General features: G+C 38.4%; 1 protein-coding gene across 1 annotated transcript in view; it reads right to left on the reverse strand.

Annotated features, from left to right (window-relative positions):
* Positions 1-25720, reverse strand: part of NDST3 (N-deacetylase and N-sulfotransferase 3) — a 185430-nt gene that overhangs the window by 104283 nt on the left and 55427 nt on the right. Inside the window, exons 3-4 of the mRNA XM_025290266.2 lie at positions 13194-13281; positions 669-823 (exon numbers count right to left, since the gene is read on the reverse strand). Coding sequence (XP_025146051.1) covers positions 669-823; positions 13194-13281 — 243 coding nt within the window. The remainder of the gene's footprint in view (positions 1-668; positions 824-13193; positions 13282-25720) is intronic.

The following is a 25720-nucleotide window of genomic DNA, read 5'->3' on the forward strand; positions in this document are numbered from 1 at the left end:
AATGGACTGGTTAGATATCCTTGCAGTCCAAGGGACTCTCAAGAGTCTTCTCCAACACCACAGTTCAAAAGCATAGCATGTCAAATATAGTTTCCTGTACTATACAGTAAGACCTCATTGTTGATCTATTTTATATGTAGTAGTTTGTATCTGCTAATCCCCAATTCCTTTTTTATCCCTCCCCCATCTCCTTTGGTAAGTGTACGCTTGTTTTCTAAGGGGAGATTTGTTTTATGTGTGTATTTTGTCTTCTCAGTGCAGCTGAAAGCTCTTTCTGGATGTGAACCATATTTTATGAGCTCTGACTGTAATGTCATGTAGCTGAGTCCTGTGAGTGTCCTGAAAATTTCCTTTTAAATTAGACCCCACTCTTGCCTGGGGGGTCCCATGGATGGAGAAGCCTGGTGGGCGGCAGTCCATGGGGTCGCAGGGAGTCGGACACGACTAAAGTGACTTAGCAGGAGCAGCAAAACATGAAACATAGTGATGAACATCCAATACGAATTCAAAAGTCACATGCTGACAGGCTGCACTACCGAGTGTTTCTGACCATCACATAGAAATGCCTGCTTAAAAGTGCCCGTATGCCCCAAACCTCAGATGTTCTCAATATAAAAAGCCAGTCACTTTAGTAGTCTGTGCACTTTAGTTCAAAGTGAGTTACTTACTAAGGCAAACTTTTTGTTGAGAATCATCTGTTCCACCAAAGATGACTCATTATGGAAGAGGTGGGGCTGCATATGGCTCCACATATGTGGAAACCACCAGAACTCTTCAACAGACCCCAAAAGACGGTCATCCCCTTCATCTTCCTCTTCAGTTCCTAGGGCGTAGGGAAGAGGGAAAAAATTATTCAATTAATTTCAGCTACACTGATTGCCTGTTCATCTGTATGTATATCTATCCATCTATCCATCCAGTAATGTAATCCTATATATGCATTTAGAAGATACCATTTATACTATCTTACATACATGTAAAGCTTTGAACATGAATTGTAACAAAGGAAAATCTGTTACTTGGTGAACAACCAGAGAGTGTGATACAACTCTTTTTAAAAGTTTTAAAACATGAGACATGCATATAAAATTGGTGTAAGAAGGAAATACACAATCATTCCAAAGGACTTTAGAATTTTTAACTTTTAGGATCTTTGTATAATTTAAGTTTGGAGAGAAATGGGGTATAAGCAGGGAATGCAGTGCAGGGAATATGAGTGGGAAATGTGTTGTAGAGCTCTAATAGTATTTAGATCACTCTGACATGGGTTGTAACACAACATTGCCAACAAAATAATTCCATAATTTATCTGGGTTACTCCTTACGTTTGTGAATAAGTTCAGTTCAGTTCAGTTCAGTTGCTCAGTCGTATCCAACACTTTGCGGCCCCGTGTACTGCAGCACGCCAGGCCTCCCTGTCCATCACCAACTCCTGGAGTTCACCCAAACTCATGTTCATCGAGTCAGTGTTGCCATCGAACCATCTCATCCTCTGTCGTCCCCTTCTCCTCCCGCCCTCAATCTTTCCCAACATCACGGTCTTTTCAAATGAGTCAGCTCTTCACATCAGGTGGCCAAAGTATCAGAGTTTCAGCTTCAACATCAGTCCATCCAATGACCACCCAGGACTGATCTCCTTTAGGATGGGCTGGTTGGATCTCCTTGCAGTCCAAGGGACTCTTAAGAGTCTTCTCCAATACCACAGTGCAAAAGCATCAGTTCTTTGGTGCTCAGCTTTCTTTACAGTCCAACTCTCAAATCCATACATGACTACTGGAAAAACTATAGCCTTGACCACATGGACCTTTGTTGACAAAGAAATGTCTCTGCTTTTTAATATGCTGTCTAGGTTGGTCATAACTTTCCTTCCAAGGAGTAAGCGTCTTTTAATTTCATGGCTGCAGTCACCATCTGCAGTGATTTTGGAGCCCCCAAAAATAAAGTCAGCCACCATTTCCCCTGTTTCCCCATCTATTTGCCATGAAGTGATGGGACCAGAAGCAATGATCTTAGTTTTCTGAATGCTGAGTTTTAAGCCAAGTTTTTCACTCTCCTCTTTCACTTTCATCAAGAGGGTCTTTAGTTCTTCTTCACTTTCTGCCATAAGGGTGGTGTCATCTGCATATCTGAGGTTATAGATATTTCTCCCGGCAATCTAGATCCCAGCTTGTTCTTCTTCCAGCCCAGCGTTTCTCATGATGTACTCTGCATATAAGTTAAATAAGTAGGGTGACAATATACAGCCTTGATGTACTCCTTTTCCTATTTAGAACCAGTCTGTTGTTCCATGTCCAGTTCTAACTGTTGCTTCTTGACCTGTATACAGGTTTCTCAAGAGTCAGGTCAGGTGGTCTGGTGTTCCCACCTCTTTCAAAATTTTCCACAGTTTGTTGTGATCCACACAGTCAAAGGCTTTGGCATAGTCAATAAAGCAGAAATAGATGTTTTTCTGGGACTCTCTTGCTTTTTTGATGATCCAACAGATGTTGGCAATTTGATCTCTGTTTCCTCTGCTTTTTATACTAATGCATAAAAGGGAGAAAAAGGGAAATGTGGGAATTGTTATTGAAAAAACTAGAGAAAACTGAAGGAAAGAAAAAAAGAAAGATGGTGATGGAAAGAAGCTGAGAAATGAAGTCATCATAAAACAACCCAAGAATCACTGTGCTCCTTGGTGGAACTCATGTTCGTCATGCTTTTCCTTTCTTTCAAGTTCTTGGAAACAAACATCAAAAAACCTCTATTTCCTTGAGAGTCAGCTTTGTGGTTCTTCTGAATTTCATATTTGGGCTTATTTTATTTCCTTCATTTTCTCTGATCTGCAGTTTAGTTGAGAGTGGGAAATGATACAGTTCTCTAATTTATATGCAGGAGTAGGAGTCTCTTTTTATGTTTCTCCAGGTAGAGTTTCTTTACTAAACCATAAATGAGAGCAGTGTAAGGTGTCTGTCCTGACATCTCATAAGATGATATTAATCATCACAAAATTATACAGTCACACTTTAATTTCAGCAATGACACTCAATTCAATAAGGTCCTAGAACAGTAGATTCTTCAAATGATGTCCCTTCTGCATGGAGAAAAACGTCTTCGTATTTTCAATAGCAGTTCTTGTGTGACTGGTTCTGATGGGTCTCTAGAGGCTAATGAGGGTGGACAGACTACTCCCCCTGCACAGCCAACCAAGCCACTTGTTACCACCCCTCTATGATTTAATTTTCCGAAAAAATGAAGGTAGTAACTACTGGCAGGAAAAGGATCAGTTAGATCTTATGATTTATTGGGCAATGAAAGAGACCAAAGGTAAAGATGTAGTACATGGCTGCATGGTTGTTCTGATGTATGCAGGAGGAACACGATTAGTTATATAGAATGGGTGTAATAACATAATCTTTCAATAAGGACAGTCTTCAATTTCACTTTCACATGCTTAGGTACTCTGCTGATGTGAGGGAACTCTTGCTCTCTCTGTAAAGGGCATACGTAAATCGAATCTGTTTTAGTTCCCTTATTTTATTCTCTTTAGCATACTACTCATGTTATTCTTGTTACTCATGTCAGTGGAGTTGAACAAGTATAGCCTTTGGAGTTAGAAGCTTTTTAGTTAATTTCTAGGTTCCAACACATTTGAGCTGTGTGGCTGTGGGCAAGTCATATAACCCCTTTAATGTTGGTGTTCATGTAGGCAAAAATATAGACAGCAATATCTATTTTATTCCTTTTGTGAGAAAGTGTCTACAAGATCCAGGTACATACTGGGTAATTTAAAATGCCCGTGTCCTTCCCTCCTGTATTTCTTGCTCCTGTTCTTGCATCTTCTATGTGTCTCCTGGAGTTTTTTCTTTTTTTCACTACAGTACTATATGGGGTGGGGGTGGGGGGGTGCCGCGGAGGCTTACCAGAGTGTTATGTGACAGAGGGGACATTGTATTTAAGAATTTAAGAACTGATCAAGCCATTATATTAAGTAATTGCTTGATTAATGAGTCACCCACACCAGGCGTTCTTGGGGCTTCTAAGCTCTGGGAAGCCTTCTAGAAAGGCATGCAAAAGAATAGGAAGATAGAGTCAGGGGCATAGAAATCTGATGACCCCAGTCATGGCAAAGTCTTGTGTCCTGCTGCTTTTTAGGTAATAAATAAGGTGGCCCTAGTAAAGAGACATTTACTAAGTGTGACTGGTGACGCTTAAATACGTTTTTCTTTTTTTTCTCGACATAAGGATGATGCTTTTGGTTTCCCTGCAGTTAAACGTCTCTACTTAAATACTCTCCTCTTGCTTAATTTTGCATGTCCTCAGGACACCTTATTAGTTAAGATTACAAGTCAATTACTTGTTGCAGTTTTACTTTCGCATACTGAAAACAAGTAGATTTCTCTTAGGGTTTCCTAGTAATCAGTTCATTGCTGATTTCCACCTCCTCTGGGAAAAGTGAGCTGAGATTTCCTAGTTTATGAATAAAGTCACCCCTCCAACTACTTTTAGCTCTATTCTCTGTCTCCTATAGTTCCTACCTTTCCCTATCTTTTTTCTTCTCTCCTCTTTATTCATTTTTCTAGTTAGCCTTTACTCAAAGTTTATATATGAGGACAGTGCAACAGATTTCAGAATTCTTTGGAAAGATTGCTCAGGCATTTGCTGTCCTTTTCTGAACATCATAGAGGGCCCCTCTGATAGGCTTATGTAAATTCATAGCAGGCATAACTGTAAGGCCCTTCCTTTTTTCTTTACAGCTCTTCCTTATCTGATTTCCTTTAATTCTACTTTGGGGATGTTTTACATCAGAATTAATTATATTGAGAATAAGTATCTGTTGCCTAATACTTCAAATGTCATGATAAAAAACAGTTGAAACATAGTCATTCATGGTTTGATTATCCTGGCTTCTTGTCACTCCTTTATTTCTCCACTTTACCAACTTTTGTCAGAACTAGAGAGAGAACTCAAGTCAAATTCCTCAATTTTAAGTGTCATTTCTTAAGTTGTTACAAAACTACATTGAAATCTTACAGTTAATGTAAATTATTATTTTATTATATATCTATTTAAGTAACTTGTGTCTCTTCAATATTTTTTTCTGTAGTATTTCCTACTCTGATACTATATTAAAAACTATCATTGCAATTGAGACTATCTTAACTGTTTTTCAAGTATTGTCTCATTTAATTCTCACTAGAACTCTGTGCTCAAAGCCACTAATTCCATTTTACAGATAAGGAAATTGATATTTGGAGAGGCGATGTAATTTGCCACAAGTCAATGGAAATATGGGATAGAACCTGAATTCAGAATCTTAATTCTAACCCAAATTACACAACTCCAAATTCAGGACCCTTAACCAACATTTATGGACCAAATGTGGAGTTTAGAGATAAGATGAGCATTTACTAATTTATATAACTTTTCTCTTCACATAGTTAAGTAATTCTCTGATATAATTAAAATTTACACACTATTGGTTCTCATCTGTAACACTATTTCAGATGGTGACTGCAGCCATGAAATTAAAAGGCGTTTGCTCCTTGGAAGAAAAGTTATGACCAACCTAGATAGCTTATTAAAAAGCAGAGACATTACTTTGCCAACAAAGGTCCATCTAGTCAAAGCTATGGTTTTCCCAGTAGTCATGTATGGATGTGAGAGTTGGACTACAAAGAAAGCTGAGTGCTCAAGAATTGATGCTTTTGAACTGTGGTGTTGGAGAAGACTCTTGAGAGTCCCTTGGACTGCAAGGAGATCCAACCAGTCCATCCTAAAGGAGATCAGTCCTGGGTGTTCACTGGAAGGACTGATGCTGAGGCTGAAACTCCAGTACTTTGGCTACCTGATTTGAAGAACTGACTCGTTTGAAAAGACCCTGATGGTGGGAAAGACTGAAGGCGGGAGGAGAAGGGGATCACAGAGGATAAGATGGTTGGATGGCATCACTGACTCAATGGACATGAGTTTGAGTACACTCTGGGAGTTGGTGATGGACAGGGAGGCCTGGTGTGCTATAGTCCATGGGGTTGCAAAGAGTTGGACACTACTGAGTGACTAAACTGAACTGATTGATTCTTGGTGATCTGGAAAAATATACAAACCTAAAGAACCTATAGATAAGGGGAAGGCACCTTTTGACATTCAGCTTCCTTAACCAAGGATTGCCAATTAAATGATAATAATCCATTTTTTCCTAATACATAAGACTTGGGCTCTGACTGAAAGTTAAGAGTATTGTTTTTTACACTTAACTAGCGATATAACCTTGGGCCCCACTAAGTTTCTATGTTATTATCTAGAAAACAAGATACACATTCTTTAACTCCTAGAATTCAATGAAAAGTTACATGAAAAGTGCTTAGTTAAGTAACTAGAATATGGTGTTGCTCACTAAAAGGGAACTACAATTTTTATTCTTTCATCTCTTTATTTTTCACAAAATGCACAAATCTTTCAAAAATGAAAGTAAACCAAATAAGATGAAACCCTTTTCTAAAATAAAACTTACTAGTATGAGGGTGCTGTTTTTCTTCTTCCCTTCAAGACTGAATAAAACAGAATTTTTAACAGAAAAAGGAGTTACTCATTTAGAAAGGTAGACAATGTAATTCAATTAAACTTTACAATATCCAATTTTCAAAGGATTCAGATGATTAAATTTTATATCTGTTCCCACTGAAAACTGATTTTACTGGTTTTAGACAACCCTAACTAAGTGTTGTGGGAGCTTTCAGATCTTATACAAAACTCTGTCATGCTTTCTCCGTAGCTTCCTCCTGTGTTCCATCTACTCTCCTTGGCTTAGAGAGAGGACACACGTACTGTGAGCTGTTTGGGAGAACCCAAGTAAGGAAAGAGGTGAGTCTCTCAGAAACAGAAATGAAGGACAGCAACTGGCTCGAGTTGGTCTTTAGCATCAGCATTGGACAAAAAAAAATTTAGTTGCCAGGAATGTTTTCTTGTATTTCTATTATGTTTGGGAAAGAAGTTTTAGTTATTCTTATTGTTTAGAGTGATTTTCTTTCACAACACAACATGGTCAAATTTTATTCTCTGACCTTGTTCCCTATAAATACTAATGGTGAAAAGAAAGTAATTTTATTTTCACCCAATCCTTTACTTATAAGCTCATTTTTTTTCATTAGGCACTGTTCTACTTGCTGGTATTACAACAATAAAGTGTTTTAGAGTGATCATTTTAGTGAGGAATGACAACAGATAATTTATAAATAAAATACATTCAACATCCATACATTTAGCAATCTAGGAACAGAAGGGATCTTCCTTAAGCTAATAAAGACTTTCTATGAAATTGTCTATTGAAAGAATTCCCCTCAAGAACAGGAACAAAACTACTTAAGGGTTTCCCCTGAGGTCAGGAACAGGACATGAGTGTTGTTATCACCATGTTTATTTAATATTTACTGGACATCCAAGCTAATGTAGTAGGCAAGGAAAAGAAAAAAAAATTCATAAAGCTCAGAAAGGAAGAAGTAAAATTTTTACTATCCAAAAATTTTATGATTGAATAGGTAGAAAATCCAAAAGAATCTTGAAAGTATAGAATTAATAAGTGAGTTTAGCAAGGCTGCTGAATATTAATATCAGTACACAAGATCAATTTTATTTTTACATATTATTAACAGAGAAATGGGGGAAAAAACTGTAAAAAAGACACAGTTAACTACTGCACCAAAAAACTCCACCAAGGAATAAATAGAAAAATAATAAAGTTTTGTCAAGTATAATTAAAGAAGACCTAAATATGAGTTCTTCCCAGTTAGTAAAGAATTCGCCTGCCAATGCAGGAGATGCAAGAGTCTTAGGTTTGATCCCTGGGTCAGAAAGATCCCTTGAAGTAGGAACTGGTGACCCACTCCAGTTGCCTGGAAAATTCCATGGACAGAGGAGCCTGGCAGGCCACAGTCCCTGGAGTGGCTGAGAGTCAGACATGACTGAGCATACACTGAGCACAAATATGTTCAAGCATAGGAAGACTCAATGTTTAGTACAACAATTCTCCCCAAATTAATTAATAGATTTAATGTAATTTAAATAAAAATAGTATAGGGTGACAAAGCTGTATATTGTCAACCTGCTTATTTAAGTTCTACGCAGAGTACTTCATGTGAAATGCTGGGCTGGACAAATCACAAGCTGGAATCAAGACTACCAGGAGAAATACCAACTGCCTCAGATATGCAAATGATTCCATTTGATGGCAGAAAGTGAAGAGGAACTAAAAAGCCTCTTGATGAGGGTGAAAGAGAAGAGTGAAAAACCTGGCCTGAAACCCAACATTAAAAACTAATATCATGGCATCCGATTCCATCATTTCATCGCAAACAGATGGGGAAAAAGCAGAAGCAGTGAGACTTTCCTTTCTTGGGTTCCAAAATCGCTGTGGACAGTGACTACAGCCATGAAATTAAAAGATGCTTGCTTCTTGGAAGGAAAGCTGAGAAACAGCATATTAAAAAGCAGAGACATCACTTTGTCAACAAAGGTCTGTGTAGTCAAAGGTATGGTTTTCCCAGTAGTCATGTATGGATGTGAGAGCTGGACCAGAAGAAGGCTGAGTGCCGAAGAACTGATGCTTTCAAATTGCGGTGCTACAGAAGACTCTCGAGAGTCCCTTGGACTGCAAGGAGATCAAACTGGTCAATACTAAAGGAAATCAACCTTGAATATTCATTGGAAGAACTGTTGCTGAAGTGGAAGCTACAATACTTTGGCCACCTGATATGAAGAGCTGACTCACTGGAAAAGACCCTGATGCTGGGAAAGATTGAAGGCAACAGGACAACAGGGCAACAGAGGACGAGATGGTTCAGACAGTATCACTGACTCAACTGACATGAATTTGAGCAATCTCTGGGAGACAGTCGAGGACAGAGGAGCCTGGCATGCTACAGTCCCTGGGGTTGCAAAGAGTAGGACAGGACTTGGTGACTGCACAACAACAGCAGCAGCAGCAATAACATAAAAATTCCAGTGAGGATCTTTGTGGATCTGGGAAGCTAATTTTAAAATCTATATAAAAATGCAAAAGGCCCAGAATTGCCAAGGCTATCTTGAAGATGATGAACAAACTTAGAGTACTTAAATAGCAGATATTAGTATCAACTCTGATGCTTTGGCCACCTGATGCAAAGAACTGACTCACTGGAAAAGACCATGATGCTGGGAAAGACTGAAGGCAGGAGGAGAAGGGGATGACAGAGAATGAGATGGTTGGATGGCATCAAGATTCAATGGACATGAGTTTGTGCAAGCTCCCGGAGTTGGTGATGGACAGGGAAGCCTGGAGTGCTGCAGTCTATGGGGTCTCAAAGAGTTGGACATGACTGAGTGACTGAACCAAACCAATTAGTAGTGGAGAAATAACTCCAGAAAGAATGACGGGATGGAGCCAAAGCAAAAACAATACCCAGCTGTGGATGTGACTGGTGATAGAAGCAAGGTCCCATCCTGTAAACAGCAATATTGCATATGAACCTGGAATGTCAGGTCCATGAATCAAGGCAAATTGGAAGTGGTCAAAGAAGAGATGGCAAGAGTGAATGTTGACATTCTAGGAATCAGCGAACTGAAATGGACTGGAATGGGTGAATTTAACTCAGATGACCATTATATCTACTACTGTGGGCAGGAATCCCTTAGAAGAAATGGAGTAGCCATCATGGTCAACAAAAGAGTCCGAAATGCAGTACTTGGATGCAATCTCAAAAATGGCAGAATGATCTCTGTTTGTTTCCAAGGCAAACCATTCAATATCACAGTAATCCAAGTCTAAGCCCCAACCAGTAATGCTGAAGAAGCTGACGTTGAACGGTTCTATGAAGGCCTACAAGACCTTTTAGAACTAACACCCAAACAAGATGTCCTTTTCATTATAGGGGACTGGAATGCAAAAGTAGGAAGTCAAGAAACACCTGGAGTAACAGGCAAACTTGGCCTTGGAATAGGGAATGAAGCAGGGCAAAGGCTAATAGAGTTTTGCCAAGAGAAGGCACTGGTCATAGCAAACACTCTCCTCCAGCAACACAAGAGAAGATTCTACACATGGACATCACCAGATGGTCAACACCGAAATCAGATTGATTATGTTCTTTGCAGCCAAAAATGGAGAAGCTCTATACAGTCAGAAAAAACAAGAACAGGAGCTGACTGTGGCTCAGACCATGAACTCCTTATTGCCAAATTCAGACTTAAATTGAAGAAAGTGGGGAAAACCACTAGACCATTCCGGTATGACCTAAATCAAATCCCTTATGATTATACAGTGGAAGTGAGAAAAAGATTAAAGGGCCTAGATCTGATAGATAGAGTGCCTGATGAACTATGGAATGAGGTTCGTGGCATTGTATAGGAGACAGGGATCAAGACCATCCCCATGGAAAAGAAATGCAAAGAAGCAAAATGGCTGTCTGAGGAGGCCTTACAAATAGCTGTGAAAAGAAGAGATGCAGAAAGCAAAGGAGAAAAGGAAAGATATACCCATTTGAATGCAGAGTTCCAAAGAACAGCAAGAAGAGATAAGAAAGCCTTCCTCAGTGATCAATGCAAAGAAATAGAGGAAACAACAGAATGGGAAAGACTAGAGATCTCTTCAAGAAAAGTAGAGATACAAAGGGAACATTTCATGCAAAGGTGGGCTCAATAAAGGACAGAAATGGTATGGACCTAACAGAAGCAGAAGATATTAGGAAGAGGAAGCAAGAATACACAGAAGAACTGTACAAAAAAGACCTTCACGACCCAGATAATCACGATCACTCACCTAGAGCCAGACATCCTGGAATGCAAAGTCAAGTGGGCCTTAGAAAGCATCACTACGAACAAAGCTAGTGGAGGTGATGGAATTCCAGTTGAGCTATTCCAAATCCTGAAAGATGATGTTGTGAAAGTGCTGCACTCAATATGCCAGCAAATTTGGAAAACTCAGCAGTGGCCACAGGACTGGAAAAGGTCAGTTTTCATTCCAATCCCAAAGAAAGGCAATGCCAAAGAATGCTCAAACTACCGCACAATTGCACTCATCTCACACGCTAGTAAAGTAATGCTCAAAATTCTCCAAGCCAGGCTTCAGCAGTATGTGAACAATGAACTTCCAGATGTTCAAGCTGGTTTTAGAAAAGGCAGAGGAACCAGAGATCAAATTTCCAACATCTGCTGGATCATTGAAAAAGCAAGAGAGTTCCAGAAAAACATCTATTTCTGCTTTATTGACTATGCCAAAGCCTTTGACTGTGTGGATCCAATAAACTGTGGAAAATTCTGAAAGAGATGGGAATACCAGATCACCTGATCTGCCTCTTGAGAAACCTATATGCAGGTCAGGAAGCAGCCTTTAGAACTGGACATGGAACAACAGACTGGTTCCAAATAGGAAAAGGAGTATGTCAAGGCTGTATGTTGTCACCCTGCTTATTTAACTTCTATGCAGAGTATATCATGAGAAATGCTGGGCTGGAAGAAGCACAAGCTGGAATCAAGATTGCCGGGAGGAATATCAATAACCTCAGATATGCAGACAACACTACCCTTATGGCAGAAAGTGAAGAGGAAGTAAAAAGCCTCTCGATGAAAGTGAAAGAGGAGAGTTAAAAAGTTGGCTTAAAGCTCAACATTCAGAAAACTAAGATCATGGCATCTGGTCCCATCACTTCATGGGAAATACATGGGGAAACAGTGGAAAGTGTCAGACTTTATTTTTTGGGGGCTCCAAAATCACTGCAGATGATTACAGCCATGAAATTAAAAGATGTTTACTCCTTGGAAGGAAAGTTATGACCAACCTAGATAGCATATTGAAAAGCCGAGATATTACTTTGCCAACAAAGGTCCATCTAGTCAAGGCTATGGTTTTTCCAGTGATCATGTATGGATGTGAGAGTTGGACTGTGAAGTAAGCTGAGTGCTGAAGAATTGATGCTTTTGAACTGTGGTGTTGGAGAAGACTCTTGAGAGTCCCTTGGACTGCAAGAAGATCCAACCATTCCATCCTAAAGGAGATCAGTCCTGGGTGGTCATTGGAAGGACTGATGCTGAAGCTGAAACTCCAGTACTTTGGCCACCTCATACGAAGAGTTGACTCACTGGAAAAGACTCTGATGCTGGGAGGGATTGGGGGCAGGAGGTAAAGGGGACAACAGAGGATGAGATGGCTGGATGGCATCACCGATTCAATGGACGTGAGTTTGAGTGAACTCCGGGAGTTGGTGATAGACACAGAGACCTGGCGTGCTGTGATTCATGGGGTCGCAAAGAGTCGGACACGACTGAGCAACTGAACTGATATGACATGCCCACTAGAAGGGCTAAAATAATAAGATAATAATATTAAATACTTGGAGGAATATAAAACAACAGGAAAACTCACATAGTATTGGAAATATAAATTGATATCACCACTTTGAAAAACTGTTTGGCATTTTCTACTAAAGCTGATTATAAGTATACCATATAACCAGCAATTCTACTGGTTGATAAACAACAGAAAAAAACTGTCCTCTGAAGGACAACTATTTTTAACAATAGTTGTGTTTAAAACATTCTTAACATGACTATTCCAAAAAAACGAAAGGCAAAGACTGAAAACAACCTAACCATCCACACTGGAACAGAATGAAATAAATTTGTTAAATTCAAACATTGCAATACTACAGAAAAAGTTGAAAGAAATACAACCCTACACAATAATATCTGCAAAACCAAAATAATGTTAGACAAAACAAGCTATATATAAAAGACTCCATTTATATGATTCTTTTTATACACATCTTAAAGCCAGGCAAACTAATTTATGATATTAGAAGCCAGGATAGTGGTTTTCTTGGTGGGAAGCAAGTGACTATAAAGCAGCACAAGGGAGAGGGTGTGTAGATTCTGGTAGTACCTCTTTCTTGATCTGGGTACACAGCTCTGTACACTTGGTGAAATCCATTGAACACTATACTTATTAGTTATACAGTTTTATGTCTGTAAATTATAGTTCAATAGAGAAAAGGCCATTAAATAATAACATGGTGAATAAACTTTCAAGCTATTAACATTCTGTAAAGGTTAAATAAGTTAAATGAAATTGAGTAATATGAAGAAAATAAAGTAGTGGAGAGACACAAGAAGGTCTGAAGAGGAGGGGGGTCACAGTTTTAAAGAGAGTGGTCAGAGAGGCTAACTACGGGGATAGTTAATCTCTCTCTTACCTGTATGGTAAAATTTCCCTGAAAATCCCAGGTTGAAAGTAAAATTTGCGATTTGTGCACGCAAAAGATTCTGAGTATCAAGCAGGGCCTGAAATACATAATTAAAAAACGTATCAGGTAGAGAATCGCTTTGAGAAGATATCTTCTGTTAGCAGTCAAAAGGTAAAAATACTCCTTTAGGCATGAGAGAATTAAATGATGGAAAGTAGTTTTTTTTAACCACCTTCCAACTAGCAAGATGGTTCTGAGATTACATATTTATATACTTATACATTTATTCTTTAGATGCAGTAAATCAGCAAAAAGTGTCAGTTAGAAAAAGGAAGTTAAATGAAAAGTTTATTCTTCATGTTCGAAGGAACTAGTATCTAATACATAAAATACATCTCATTTTACCCTTTAGGGGATGTACTTCACCAACTGTAAAAAAAAAAAAAGATATTCTTTTAAAGTGAAACTATGTAAAAACAAATGAAAGAAACAGTTGTTTCTCAGATACATCTTTGGTCTTCAAAATCCAATTCTTTTCAATCTGTTAAGTCTTAGATTCCCCGAAGATAGTGATTATTCTTCAAATATGGGTATCATGGTAAAGTAAATTTCTGATTTGCCCTTTCATTGGAAAACAGATAACAAACTTTTTACTAATGACAGGTAAAGCTATTTTGAGGTTTAATTATTATATCGTATAAAGTATCATGCTATGAATATTTTAATGGACTTCTCTTTCTCCTTTTCTTTCTCATTCTTATTCAAATTCACATTCTTATAGTCCTTCTCTTCCCGTTCCCCAGACTGTGGTAGTTCAGTGCCCACCTCAAGGAAGCAAAAAGTAACTCTAAATGGTAGACTTGTAAAGGATCTTAGTTAATTCTTATATTATACATGAAGAAAGTCAGGAGAACTGATTTACCTGTTTTCACAGATAAAATTAATGGTAGGTCCTAGGTTAAGGACATACATCATCTGATCCAAGTTAGGTACTCTTTTTAGTCTACCACTCTAAATCTTTTCCTACCCTTCCATAGTACAGCTGGACCCACAACAGAATCTTTTCCTAGTGTCTGATACCTGGAAGCCCTGCCCCCTCATGCTCATGACCTGAATCTTTTGGGGGGATAGACAGATATTCATTTTATTCAGAGACTCTCTCACAACTGCATGTGTTCAACAATTACTAGTTGCCACTCCTTTCCTATTGCTGCTGCTACAATTACTACTACGAATTTGTTGTTGTTATTAGTGGTAGATAATACAAATCTATCTGAACTTTACCCTTCATTTGTTAAAGTGGAGACAATTACCTAGTTCAGAGAACTGTGATGAGGAATGTAGAATATGTAATATATGCAGGAATGTCTGATAAACTTTTTAAAAAGTGGCATAAAATATTAGGTGTTCATATAATTATCAGCAATATATTACATATTAATGTAATTATGTGCATTATATTATTGATAACTGTATCTGTATATTGTATACTTCTCATCTACTTATTTTTTATTTGAAATACAGCTTACAAACAATATTATGTTAGCTTCAGGAATATAAAATAGTAATTTGACATTTAAATACATTATGAAATGATCAAACCTGAAGTCTAGGGAACATCTGTGCCCAAAGTCATTACAGTATTACTGACCATATTTCTTATGCATATGTATGTAAATTACATCCCCATGACTTAATTATTTTATAATCAGCAGTTTGTACTCTTAATTTCACTTACCTATTACCTTAATTTCACTTATTCCCTCAAACTTCTTCTTTTGGCAACTACCCATTTGTTCTCCGTATCTATGAGTCTGTTTTTGTTTCATTTTGTTTGTTTTTTACATTCTACATATAAGTGAGATCATATGGTATTTATCTTTCTCTGTTTATTTACTTCACTGAGCATAATACCCTCTAGACCCATCCATGATGTCCCATGGCAAGATTTCACTCTTTTTTTAAATGGCAAATATTCTACTGTATGTACACACTACATCTTTATCCATTCATCTATTGATGGACCTTAGCTTGCTTCTATATCTTGGCCATTATAAATAATACTACAATGAAAATAGGGTTTTTTAATTAGTGATTTTGCTTTCTTTGGGTAAATACTCAAAAGTGAAATTGCTGAGAGATATGGTAGTTCTATTTTTAATTTTTTGAGGAAGGTTTATACTGTTTTCCATAGTGGCTGCACCAATTTAAAACCCCACAAACAATATACAGGAATTCTTTTTTATCCACATCCTTTCTAGCACTTGTAATTTCTTGTCTTTGCCTTAGCTATTCTGAAGTGAGATCTCGTGGTTTTGTTTGCATTTCCCTGATGATTAGTGATGCTGAACATCTTTTCCCATGTGTGCTGGCTATCTGTATGTCTTCTTTGTGTTCTCTGTTTTTTTACCACAATAAAATAGATGCATATATATATATATATATATATACACACACACACACACCCATACACACATTTCATAAGCTTCCCTGGTGGCTCAGTGGTAAAGAATCGACCTGCCAGTGCAGGAGACCAGGTTCAATCCCTGGATCAGGAAGATCCCCTGGAGGAGGAATCACAACTCATTCTAGTATTCTTGCCTGGGAAATCCCATGGACCGAGTGGCCTGGAAGGCTACCGTCCACAGGGTTGCAAAGAGCTGGACATAACTTAGAGACTAAAACAAAAACAACAACATATACTCAGATATACAGATGTATAGCTCAGTGAAATTAGAGGCATAAAGTAAAAATTAGAACTGTATCAATTATAATATAAAATACAGATTTGAATTTTGCCTTTTCCATTTAACAGTATATCATGAGCTTTCATCACATTAACCATTCAAATCCAAAATTTTTAATCTATTGGTTTTAATGGATGCTGAATATTATATCAAATGTATACATTATAATTTATTTAACCATTTTATACTACTGTTGTACATTCAGATTGTTTCCTTTTTTTTGTCTAATATAAATTCTGCCCTATGTATCAATACATATTTATATAGCAATGAAGTAACCATTTCCTCAGGAGAAAATAATTCTGCTTACTCTTACCAAGCAAAACAATTTCTGAGCAAATCTGAAAATGCTTATAAGAGTACTGGGCTTCCCTGGTGGCTCAGTGGTAAAAAATCTGCCTGTCAATGCAGGAGATGGGTTCAGTCCAGGGTTGGGAAGATTCTCTGGAGAAGGAAATGGTAACCCACTCCAGTATTCTTGCCTGGGAAATCCCATTGACAGAGGAGCCTGATGGGCTACAGCCAATGGGATCATAAAAGAGTTGGACCAGACTTAGCAACTAAACAATAGCAAATAAAAGTATTAATAGGGAACATAATATCCAATAAACATTATAAGAGAATTGTATTTGAATACAATTTAACACAAAAATTTGACTATTTCCAAAATTATTTTTCCAAATTTGAATCTCTATGCTACCCCACTAACTTAGTTTTTTGAGGCTTCATTCTATAAAGCCAAAAGCAGTTACAGGCATTAAAAGATCTAGTTGAAGGCAAAAAATAAAAATAAAAAAGATCTAATTTAAAGAAACAGGGGTTTGAGAACTGAGTGAAATGGGAGATTTTATGTATCTTTGGATTTTTCTCCAAATTTCTTTAACAAAATGAACATATCAATTAAAGCAAATAGAAAAGACAAATTTATAAAAAATAACTGCAAAAGAGTTTTATATGGAGATTTATGTTAGGATTCATTACATGTGTGACATTGTTTGGGGAATTATCTGCTAGCTTTTTGTTTCTTATCTGGGCTTCCTAAATTATATTTTGACCTATTTTATCTTTTGATAGTTAACATAAGTAGTTGGTGACCAAATTAAGGCTGGGAAAGAAATTTTAGTGTTTAATATGGTTTTTCAGCAATAGGCAAAAGTATGTTTCAGCACAGAATTTTTAGAGTTAATATTTTCTTAATCAACCAAATACTAATTATAATATAAATATGTATAATGTAGCTAGATCTGCTAAAGTAAACAAAAACAATTGGGCAGCTAATTTATATAAGCTCCTGTATCTCTCGATCTATGTACACATACACACAAACATCAGAGATATTCATGGGTTTGGCATGAAGATCAAATGAGAACATGGATACTGGATGCTTGGGGCTGGTGCACTGGGACGACCCAGAGGGATGGAATGGGGAGGGAGGAGGGAGGAGGGTTCAGGATGGGGAACACATGTATACCTGTGGCGGATTCATTTTGATATTTGGCAAAACTAATACAGTTATGTAAAGTTTAAAAATAAAATAAAATTAAAAAAAATAATAATAATAAAGTAAATGCTGAGCAAAAAAAAAAAAAAAAACAAAACAAAACAAATGAGAACATGGATACATGACCTTAATCCTAGCACTCAGAAGTGGAGTTTTAAGCCTATGAGTGGAATTTTTCATCCTTTCCTCTGTCACCTTAAAAGTTCTTTATTATCCTGTCACAAAATCCCATCTTCTATTTCTCACTGTTGTTCACTTGGTGTAAAGTCAGGCATATGCCTAAAATTTTAAATGATATTTTAAAATTGAGCCTTGGCACTTTCGGAGTTGTCTAATCAGCACTGGGGCTTCAGATGGCTCAGTGGTAAAGAATCTGCCTGCCAATGCAGGAGACACAGGAGATGTGGGTTGGATCCCTGGGTTAGGAAGATCCCCTGGAGAAGGAAATGGCGACTTGCTCCAGTATTCTTGCCCGGAAAATTTCATGGACAGAGGAACCTGATGGGCTACAGTCCATGGAGTTGCAATCAGACATGACTGAGCACGCACACGTTGTCGGCACTGAAGATTTAAAACAAAAGAGGAATATGGCCCACGCAGCTGTATTACAGCAACTTTTACAGTGCTGTGCATTTCTTTCTTAGTGCCCTTGTGTGCTCAGTCACTCAGTCGTGTCTGACACTTTGTGACCCCATGGACTGTAGCCTGCCAGGCTCCTCTGTCCATGGGATTCTCCAGGCAAGAAGACTGGAGTGGATTGCCATGCCCTCCTGCAGGGGATCTTCCTCAACCCAGGGATCGAACCCAGGTCTCCTGCACTGCAGGCAGATTCTTTATCAACTGAGCCACCTAGGAAACCCTTAGTGAATCCTTTATCCTCCAACAAAATGTTCATGTATTTTATTGTTTGTATTGTAGTAAAAGAATAATGACAATGGTTTTTATGGAATCCAAGGAAAAGACAGTAACACAGTCATCTTGAATTATTCATTAATCATACCTAAACTGTCCAGAGCAAAATTATATAACCTCTAAATCATACACATGAGAGATGGTTTGCTAGAAAATTTATTGGGCTGAAATTGGCAAATAATGATATATGAGTAGGAAAACAGAAAACAAGTTAAGTACCATTCTCATTAAGCATTCATTTGAAATTGTTATACTTATTCTATTTAGCTTATGGCTGTATACCCAAAGAGTCAAAATGCTAATGTACTTTTTCAAAAAAGAAATAAAAATAAAAGCTACTTCTCAGCACCTTTAGGCAACTGTAAGTTGTATCTCACTCATTCAATTATACAGAAAAGGTTTTTATGTGTTGTAATAAACATAATTTTTAAACCTTAGTAATTTAAAATACTTGCTTCCAGCAGCAAAGCAGAAAAGGATGGAGAGGTGTAGGATTCCATATGAAGGGACTAAAGCATCTCAAACCATGTACTACTGTTACAGAGCAAATTAAGTTTCCTTTAACAGTTGCAGAGTTATGTTGGAAACCCCTTAAGTAGCATTATCTGTTCTGCCTAACAGGTGAAAGTGGTAAATACTTAAAAAAAAAACTCTGATAACTAGTTACCACTCCTATCCCCACCAAATACATTTTGGGTTTTAGTAAAGCTGGACTATAAATTCCATGAGGTAGTGTCTCTGTCCAGTTCACTTTTCACTACTGAAGTCTAGCATGTTGTAAGGGGGAGGAGAGGGACAAGTAACTTTATTGAATGGGGACATTAATGAATTTCTGATTGATCTCATAGTGCAGTAAACTCATAAAGACTTGACAATAATATTGTGGAACATTCTTTTGCTATTTTATTTTCATAAACTGTTTTTAATCTTGAATTAATTTGAACATATTTCATATCCAAAAAGTTATTATAAAACATTATTTTCAAATTATTTGTAAAAAAAAGTGCTAAAATAAAAGCATTCCCTATTTCAGTACTTCTCAAACTTCTAAACACATGAAGATAATCTTAAAAGCTTAATAAAATGCAGATTTCTGGATTCTAACCCAGGAATCTCGGAGAAGGCAATGGCACCCCTCTCCAGTACTCTTGCCTGGAAACTCCCATGGACAGAGGAGCCTGGGCTGCAGTCCATGGGGCCGCTGCCAGTCGGACACGACTGAGCGACTTCACTTTCACTTTTCACTTTCATGCATTGGAGAAGGAAAGGGCAACCCACTCCAGTGTTCTTGCCTGGAGAATCCCAGGGACAGCGGAGCCTGGTGGGCTGCCATCTATGGGGTCGCACAGAGTCGGGCACGACCGAAGCGACCTAGCAGCAGCAGCAGCAACCAGGAATCTAACCAGAGATTCTGAACTATAGTGCTGAAGCAGGCCAAAGCATCCTAGATGATTCTGCTGTAGGTGACATTATGCCACACTCTAAGAATCACTGTCTTATTCCTTGATTTCAAATAGCTCAACACAAGTTTTCTCTTACTTAGAGGCATGTTTTCTCTGAGAATATGAAATCTTTGATATCCACTATATAACAAAATTCTTGTTATACAGTAGGCATTCAGCTATTGATTTTATAAGCCACATAAATAATAGGTACTGTGAATTCTAAAATCAAAAATATTCTAGAAAACAAAAGGAAATATATAGGATCACAGAATCCATCCCACTGTGTTGACCCCAAAGTACTTCATCATGCCTGGAGTAATCTGGGTAAGAAATTATACAACACAGATGGTAGCCTTTAGAAGTTTTCATGTTTTGTCTTTATCAATTTTATTTTCCTTAGTTTTTCTAATAAAAGTCCCCCTTCAGCTTGAGTTGGGAGAACCAGTTAATCAGATTGCCACCTAAGGTAATCAGCTTCAACCTAGGGAAGTTAAGGTGTTGAGGAGGCAAGTGATTATAGAGGATGCTGCTGCTGCTGCTGCTAAGTCACTTAAGTCATGTCCAACTCTGTGTGACCCCAGAGACGGCAGCCCACCAGGCTCCCCCGTCCTGAGGATAGATATGTCTTAAGAATCAGACTGCCATGGGACTATACAATTCAGCTATTGTGGAGAACAGTTTGGTGGTATCTCAAAAAGTAAAATATATCATATGACTCAGCAATTATGATCCTCATTTTATATCCAAAAGGACTGAAAACAGGTTTTTAGAGAAATATTTGTACACACTTGTTGATAGCAGCAGCATTCACAGTAGCCAAAAGGCAGAAACCACCCAGGTGTTCATCAGTAGATGAACAGGTAAACCAATTGCAGTTCATATATACAACGGAACATTATACAGCCATAACAAGGAATGAAGTGCTGATACATGCTACAATATGGATGAATCCTGAAAACATTAATACTAAGTGAAAGAAGCCAGGCATAAAAGGTCACATACTATATGATTCTATTTACATGAAGTACCCAGAACAGGTAAATCTATGGTGATGGAAAGTGGACTGGTGCTGCAGAGGGAGGTAGGGAGACATTATTAGAACTCCTTAATGGGTGTGGGTTTTCCTTTTGGGGTGATGAAAGTGTTTTGTACCAGACAGAGGTGGTGCTTGAACAGCACTGTGAATGTACTAATGCCATTGAATTATTTTAACATGGCAGTTTTATGTATGTGAATTTCACCTCAAAGACCAGAAGACTGTGCAATTGTGAGTACTGTTGTCTTCATGTTTTTTTTCCCCTAAATTTTATTGAAAGAGCATTACATGAATTACTCTACCCAAAATATTTCTAACAGATGTCCCATATCCTTTACACTGACTTTAAGAAAACTGTCCAGAAACGGATTAAGTAAACACATCAGGAACTATTGGGATGTAGCGACAGTTGATATTCAAAAATTCCTATGGTATTTGGAACTTGCCTTAGACCTTATCTTCTATCATCCTCCCTTCTATTCACCCAGCTGTGGATTTACTCATCTGTATGCTGTTCCTGGAGCATACCAAGTGTATTCTCACTTCAAGGTCCTTAGTCTTGCTATTTCCTCTTCAAAGATATACTTTGCTCAGATATTCATGTGGTTTACTTCCTCACCTCTACTAGATCTCTGCTTAAATATCATCCCCTCGGTGAGACCTTCCCTACCCCCTTTTTCACTGAAGAGTTGATTTACAATGTTATATTAGTTTCAGGTGTACAACACAGTAATTTGATATTTTTATAGCTTATACTCCATTTAAAGTTATTATGAAATATTAGCTATATTCCCTGTGCTGTACATTACATACTTATATATATACCTCTTAATTCCCTACCCTTTTCTTGACCTTTCCTCCACCCCTCTCCCCTCTGGTAACCACTAGTATGTTTTCTGTATCTATAAGTTTGTTTCTGTTTTGTTATACTCATTTGTTTTATTTTTAAGATTCCACATATAAGTGAAAACATACAGTATTTGTCCTCCTCTGTCTGAGCTACTTCACAAAACCCAATACCCTCCAAGTTCACAGAAGTTGCTGCAAATGGCAAGATTTCACTCTTTATTTATGGCTGAGTAGTAGTCCATTGTGAGGTGGCAAGAATACAGAACTGTACAAAAAAGATCTTCATGACCCAGATAATCATGATGGTGTGATGACTCTCTGAGAGCCAGACATCCTGGAATGTGAAGTCAAGTGGGCCTTAGAAAGCATCACTATGAACAAAGCTAGTGGAGGTGATGGAATTCCAGTTGAGCTATTTCAAATCTTGAAAGATGATACTGTGAAAGTGCTGCACTCAATATGCTAGCAAATTTAGAAAATTCAGCAGTGGCCACAGGACTGGAAAAGGTCAGTTTTCATTCCAATCCCAAAGAAGGGCAATGCCAAAGAATGCTCAAACTACCGCACAATTGCATTCATCTAACACGCTAGTAAGGTAATGCTCAAAATTCTCCAAGCCAGGCTTCATTGATATGTGAACCGTGAACTTCCAGATGTTCAAGCTGGTTTTAGAAAAGGCAGAGGAACCTGAGATCAAATTGCTAACATCCGCTGATCATGGAAAAAGCAAGAGACTTCCAGAAAAACATCTATTTCTGCTTTATTGACTGTGCCAAAGCCTTTGACTGTGTGGATCACAATAAACTGTGGAAAATTCTGAAAGAGATGGGAATACCAGACCACCTGACCTGCCTCTTCAGAAATCTATATGCAGGTCAGGAAGCAGCCGTTAGAACTGGATATGGAACAACAGACTGGTTCCAAATAGGAAAAGGAGTATGTCAAGTCTGTATATTGTCACCCTGCTTATTTAACTTACATGCAGAGTACATCATGAGAAACTCTGGGCTGGAAGAAACACAAGCTGGAATCAAGATTGCCAGGAGAAATATCATTAACCTCAGATATGTAGATGATACCACCCTTACGGCAGAAAGTGAAGAGGAACTAAAAAGCCTCTTGATGAAGGTGAAAGAGGAGAGTGAAATGTTGGCTTAAAGCTCAACATTCAGAAAACGAAGATCATGGCATCTGGTCCCATCACTTCATGGGAAATGGATGGGGAAATAGTGGAAACAGCGTCAGACTTTATTTTTTTGGGCTCCAAAATCACTGCAGATGGTGACTGCAGCCATGAAATTAAAAGACGCTTACTCCTTGGAAGGAAAGTTGTGACCAATCTAGATAGCATATTCAAAAGCAGAGACATTACTTTGCCAACAAAGGTTCATCTAGTCAAGGCTATGGTTTTTCCTGTGGTCATGTATGGATGTGAGTGTTGGACTGTGAAGAAAGCTGAGTGCCAAAGAATTGATGTTTTTGAACTGTGGTGTTGGAGTAGCAGCAGAGTAGACTCTTGAGAGTCCCTTGGACTGCAAGGAGATCCAACCAGTCCATTCTAAAGGAGACCAGTCCTGGGTGTTCATTGGAAGGACTGATGGTGAGGCTGAAACTCCAATACTTTGGCCACCTCATGTGAAGAGTTGACTCATTGGAAAAGACCCTGATGCTGAGAGGGATTGGGGGCAGGAGGAGAAGGGGACGACAGAGGATGAGATTGCTGGATGGCATCACTGACCTGATGGACGTGAGTCTGAGTGAACTCCGGGAGTTGGTGATGGACAGGTAGGCCTGGAATGCTGCAATTCATGGGGTCGCAAAGAGTTGGACACGACTGAGTGACTGAACTGAACTGAGTAGTCCATTGTGTGTGTGTGTGTGTACACACACACCATATCTTCATTATCCATTCATCTGTTAAAGGATACTTTAGGTTGCTTCTATAGTATGGCAATTGTACATAATGCTGCTATGAACCTTGGAGTGTATATATCATTTCAAATTGTATTTTCATTTTTCTTCAGATATATACCCTGGAATGGGATTGCTGGATCATATGGTAGTTCTAATTTAGTCTTTTGAGGAATCTCCTTACTGTTTTCCATAGTGGCTGTTAACTACACTCTTTTAAACAGATCATTGTTATCTGGTTTCCCTAGTTTATTTTTTTTCTTCACAAAATTTATTATATTACTATTATTATTTATAATCATTCATTCCCTCTCCCCTTCTAGAATCATTCATTTAGCTTTGTAAGAGAGTAGATATGACATCTGTATTTATGATGCTGGACCTGCAGTGCCCAAAGCAGTGCCTGGCACGTGGTGGGCTCTGAATAGCGCCTTGTTGAGTGAGTGAAAGAATAACTGAATGGAGGTAATGCCACAATACTACCCAACCAGAAGAGTAAGGAGCAACATTTGACATTTTTTGTAGGACAACTAAAGAGTCAACAGACGTGATGGCTTCCATGAAGAGGACACAGGAATTCTGTTGCACAAAGTGGGCACATCGTTAACATGGGTCAGGAACTGTTGCTTTGGTGAGGGCTAACAAAGGTCCATCTAGTCAAGGCTATGGTTTTTCCAGTAGTCATGTATGGATGTGAGAGTTGGACTGTGAAGAAGGCTGAGCACGGAAGAATTGATGCTTTTGAACTGTGGTGTTGGAGAAGACTCTTGAGAGTCCCTTGGACTGCAAGGAGATCCAACCAGTCCATTCTGAAGGAGATCAGTCCTGGGTGTTCTTTGGAAGGAATGATGCTGAAGCTGAAACTCCAGTACTTTGGCCACCTCATGTGAAGAGCTGACTCATTGGAAAAGACTCTGATGCTGGGAGGGATTGGGGGCAAGAGGAAAAGGGGACGACAGAGGATGAGATGGCTGGATGGCATCACCGACTCGATGGACATGAGTTTGAGTGAACTCCGGGAGTTGGTGATGGAAAGGGAGGCCTGGCATGCTGCAATTCATGATGTCACAAAGAGTTGGACACGACTGAGCGACTGAACTGAACTGAAGTGGAGCTCAGATAACCTGTGGGTGCTTCAGGTAACAAGGTCCAATGTGACCCCACACGGAAACTCAGAGTGTGGCTTTAGATCAGACCACAGAACCTGTCTGGTTCCTTTGGACTGAAATGCTCTATAAGTTTTCTTTTTTTTTAAATGAAAGCTAGGGTAAAGACACAAGTATATACTTTGCTTAGCAACTTAGTCGACTAGAGACTAACTGTAAATGTATAAATAAAAAAGATGAAGTCAAAACAACAGGAAGCATGAATTAATAATATTGAACTTATTAAAAAATGTTTCATGCTCTCACTTAGAATCACTTTTACATTATAAGTTGTGATAAGTGTTATGAAATGAATTCCAAGAATATGGCAGATTAGATAAATTTGAAGTTATGGAAACTAACTACAGGAAAAAGTGCTGAAGAACTTAATGGAAGAGTTATATAGAAAAAGCATAAATTACTACAAAAAATAAATACACATATATATTATGGTGGAGGCAAATGACCTGAGACATCACCATAGCTTGTAAGGCTTCCCTACATTATAACCCAATCTGCTGCTGCTGCTAAGTCACTTCAGTCGTGTCCGACTCTGTGTGACCCCATAGACGGCAGCCCACCAGGCTCCCCCATCCCTGGGATTCTCCAGGCAAAAACATTGGAGTGGGTTGCCCTTTCCTTCTCCAATGCATGAAAGTGAAAATTGAAAGTGAAGTCGCTCAGTTGCGACCCCATGGACTGCAGCCTACCAGGCTCCTCTGTCCATGGGGTTTTCCAGGCAAGAGTACTGGAGTGGGGTGCCATTGCCTTCTCCATAACCCAATCAGTGGTCCATAAAAAGGAATATGATAAGGTTGACAAAGTTGTCCCATTGATTCCATAACTCAACTTATTAATTCAATATACATTCACTGAGTGCCTACTATATTTTATGTCCTATGGTAGTTGCTGGGATAATCAAATTAGACTTACCAGTCAGTCATAGGAAGTTTTAAGGAGAAAATGAGATAATATCTGAGAAAAGTCTCT

Source organism: Bubalus bubalis, chromosome 7 (genome assembly GCF_019923935.1).
Source record: "Bubalus bubalis isolate 160015118507 breed Murrah chromosome 7, NDDB_SH_1, whole genome shotgun sequence".
Classification (NCBI taxonomy): domain Eukaryota; kingdom Metazoa; phylum Chordata; class Mammalia; order Artiodactyla; family Bovidae; genus Bubalus; species Bubalus bubalis.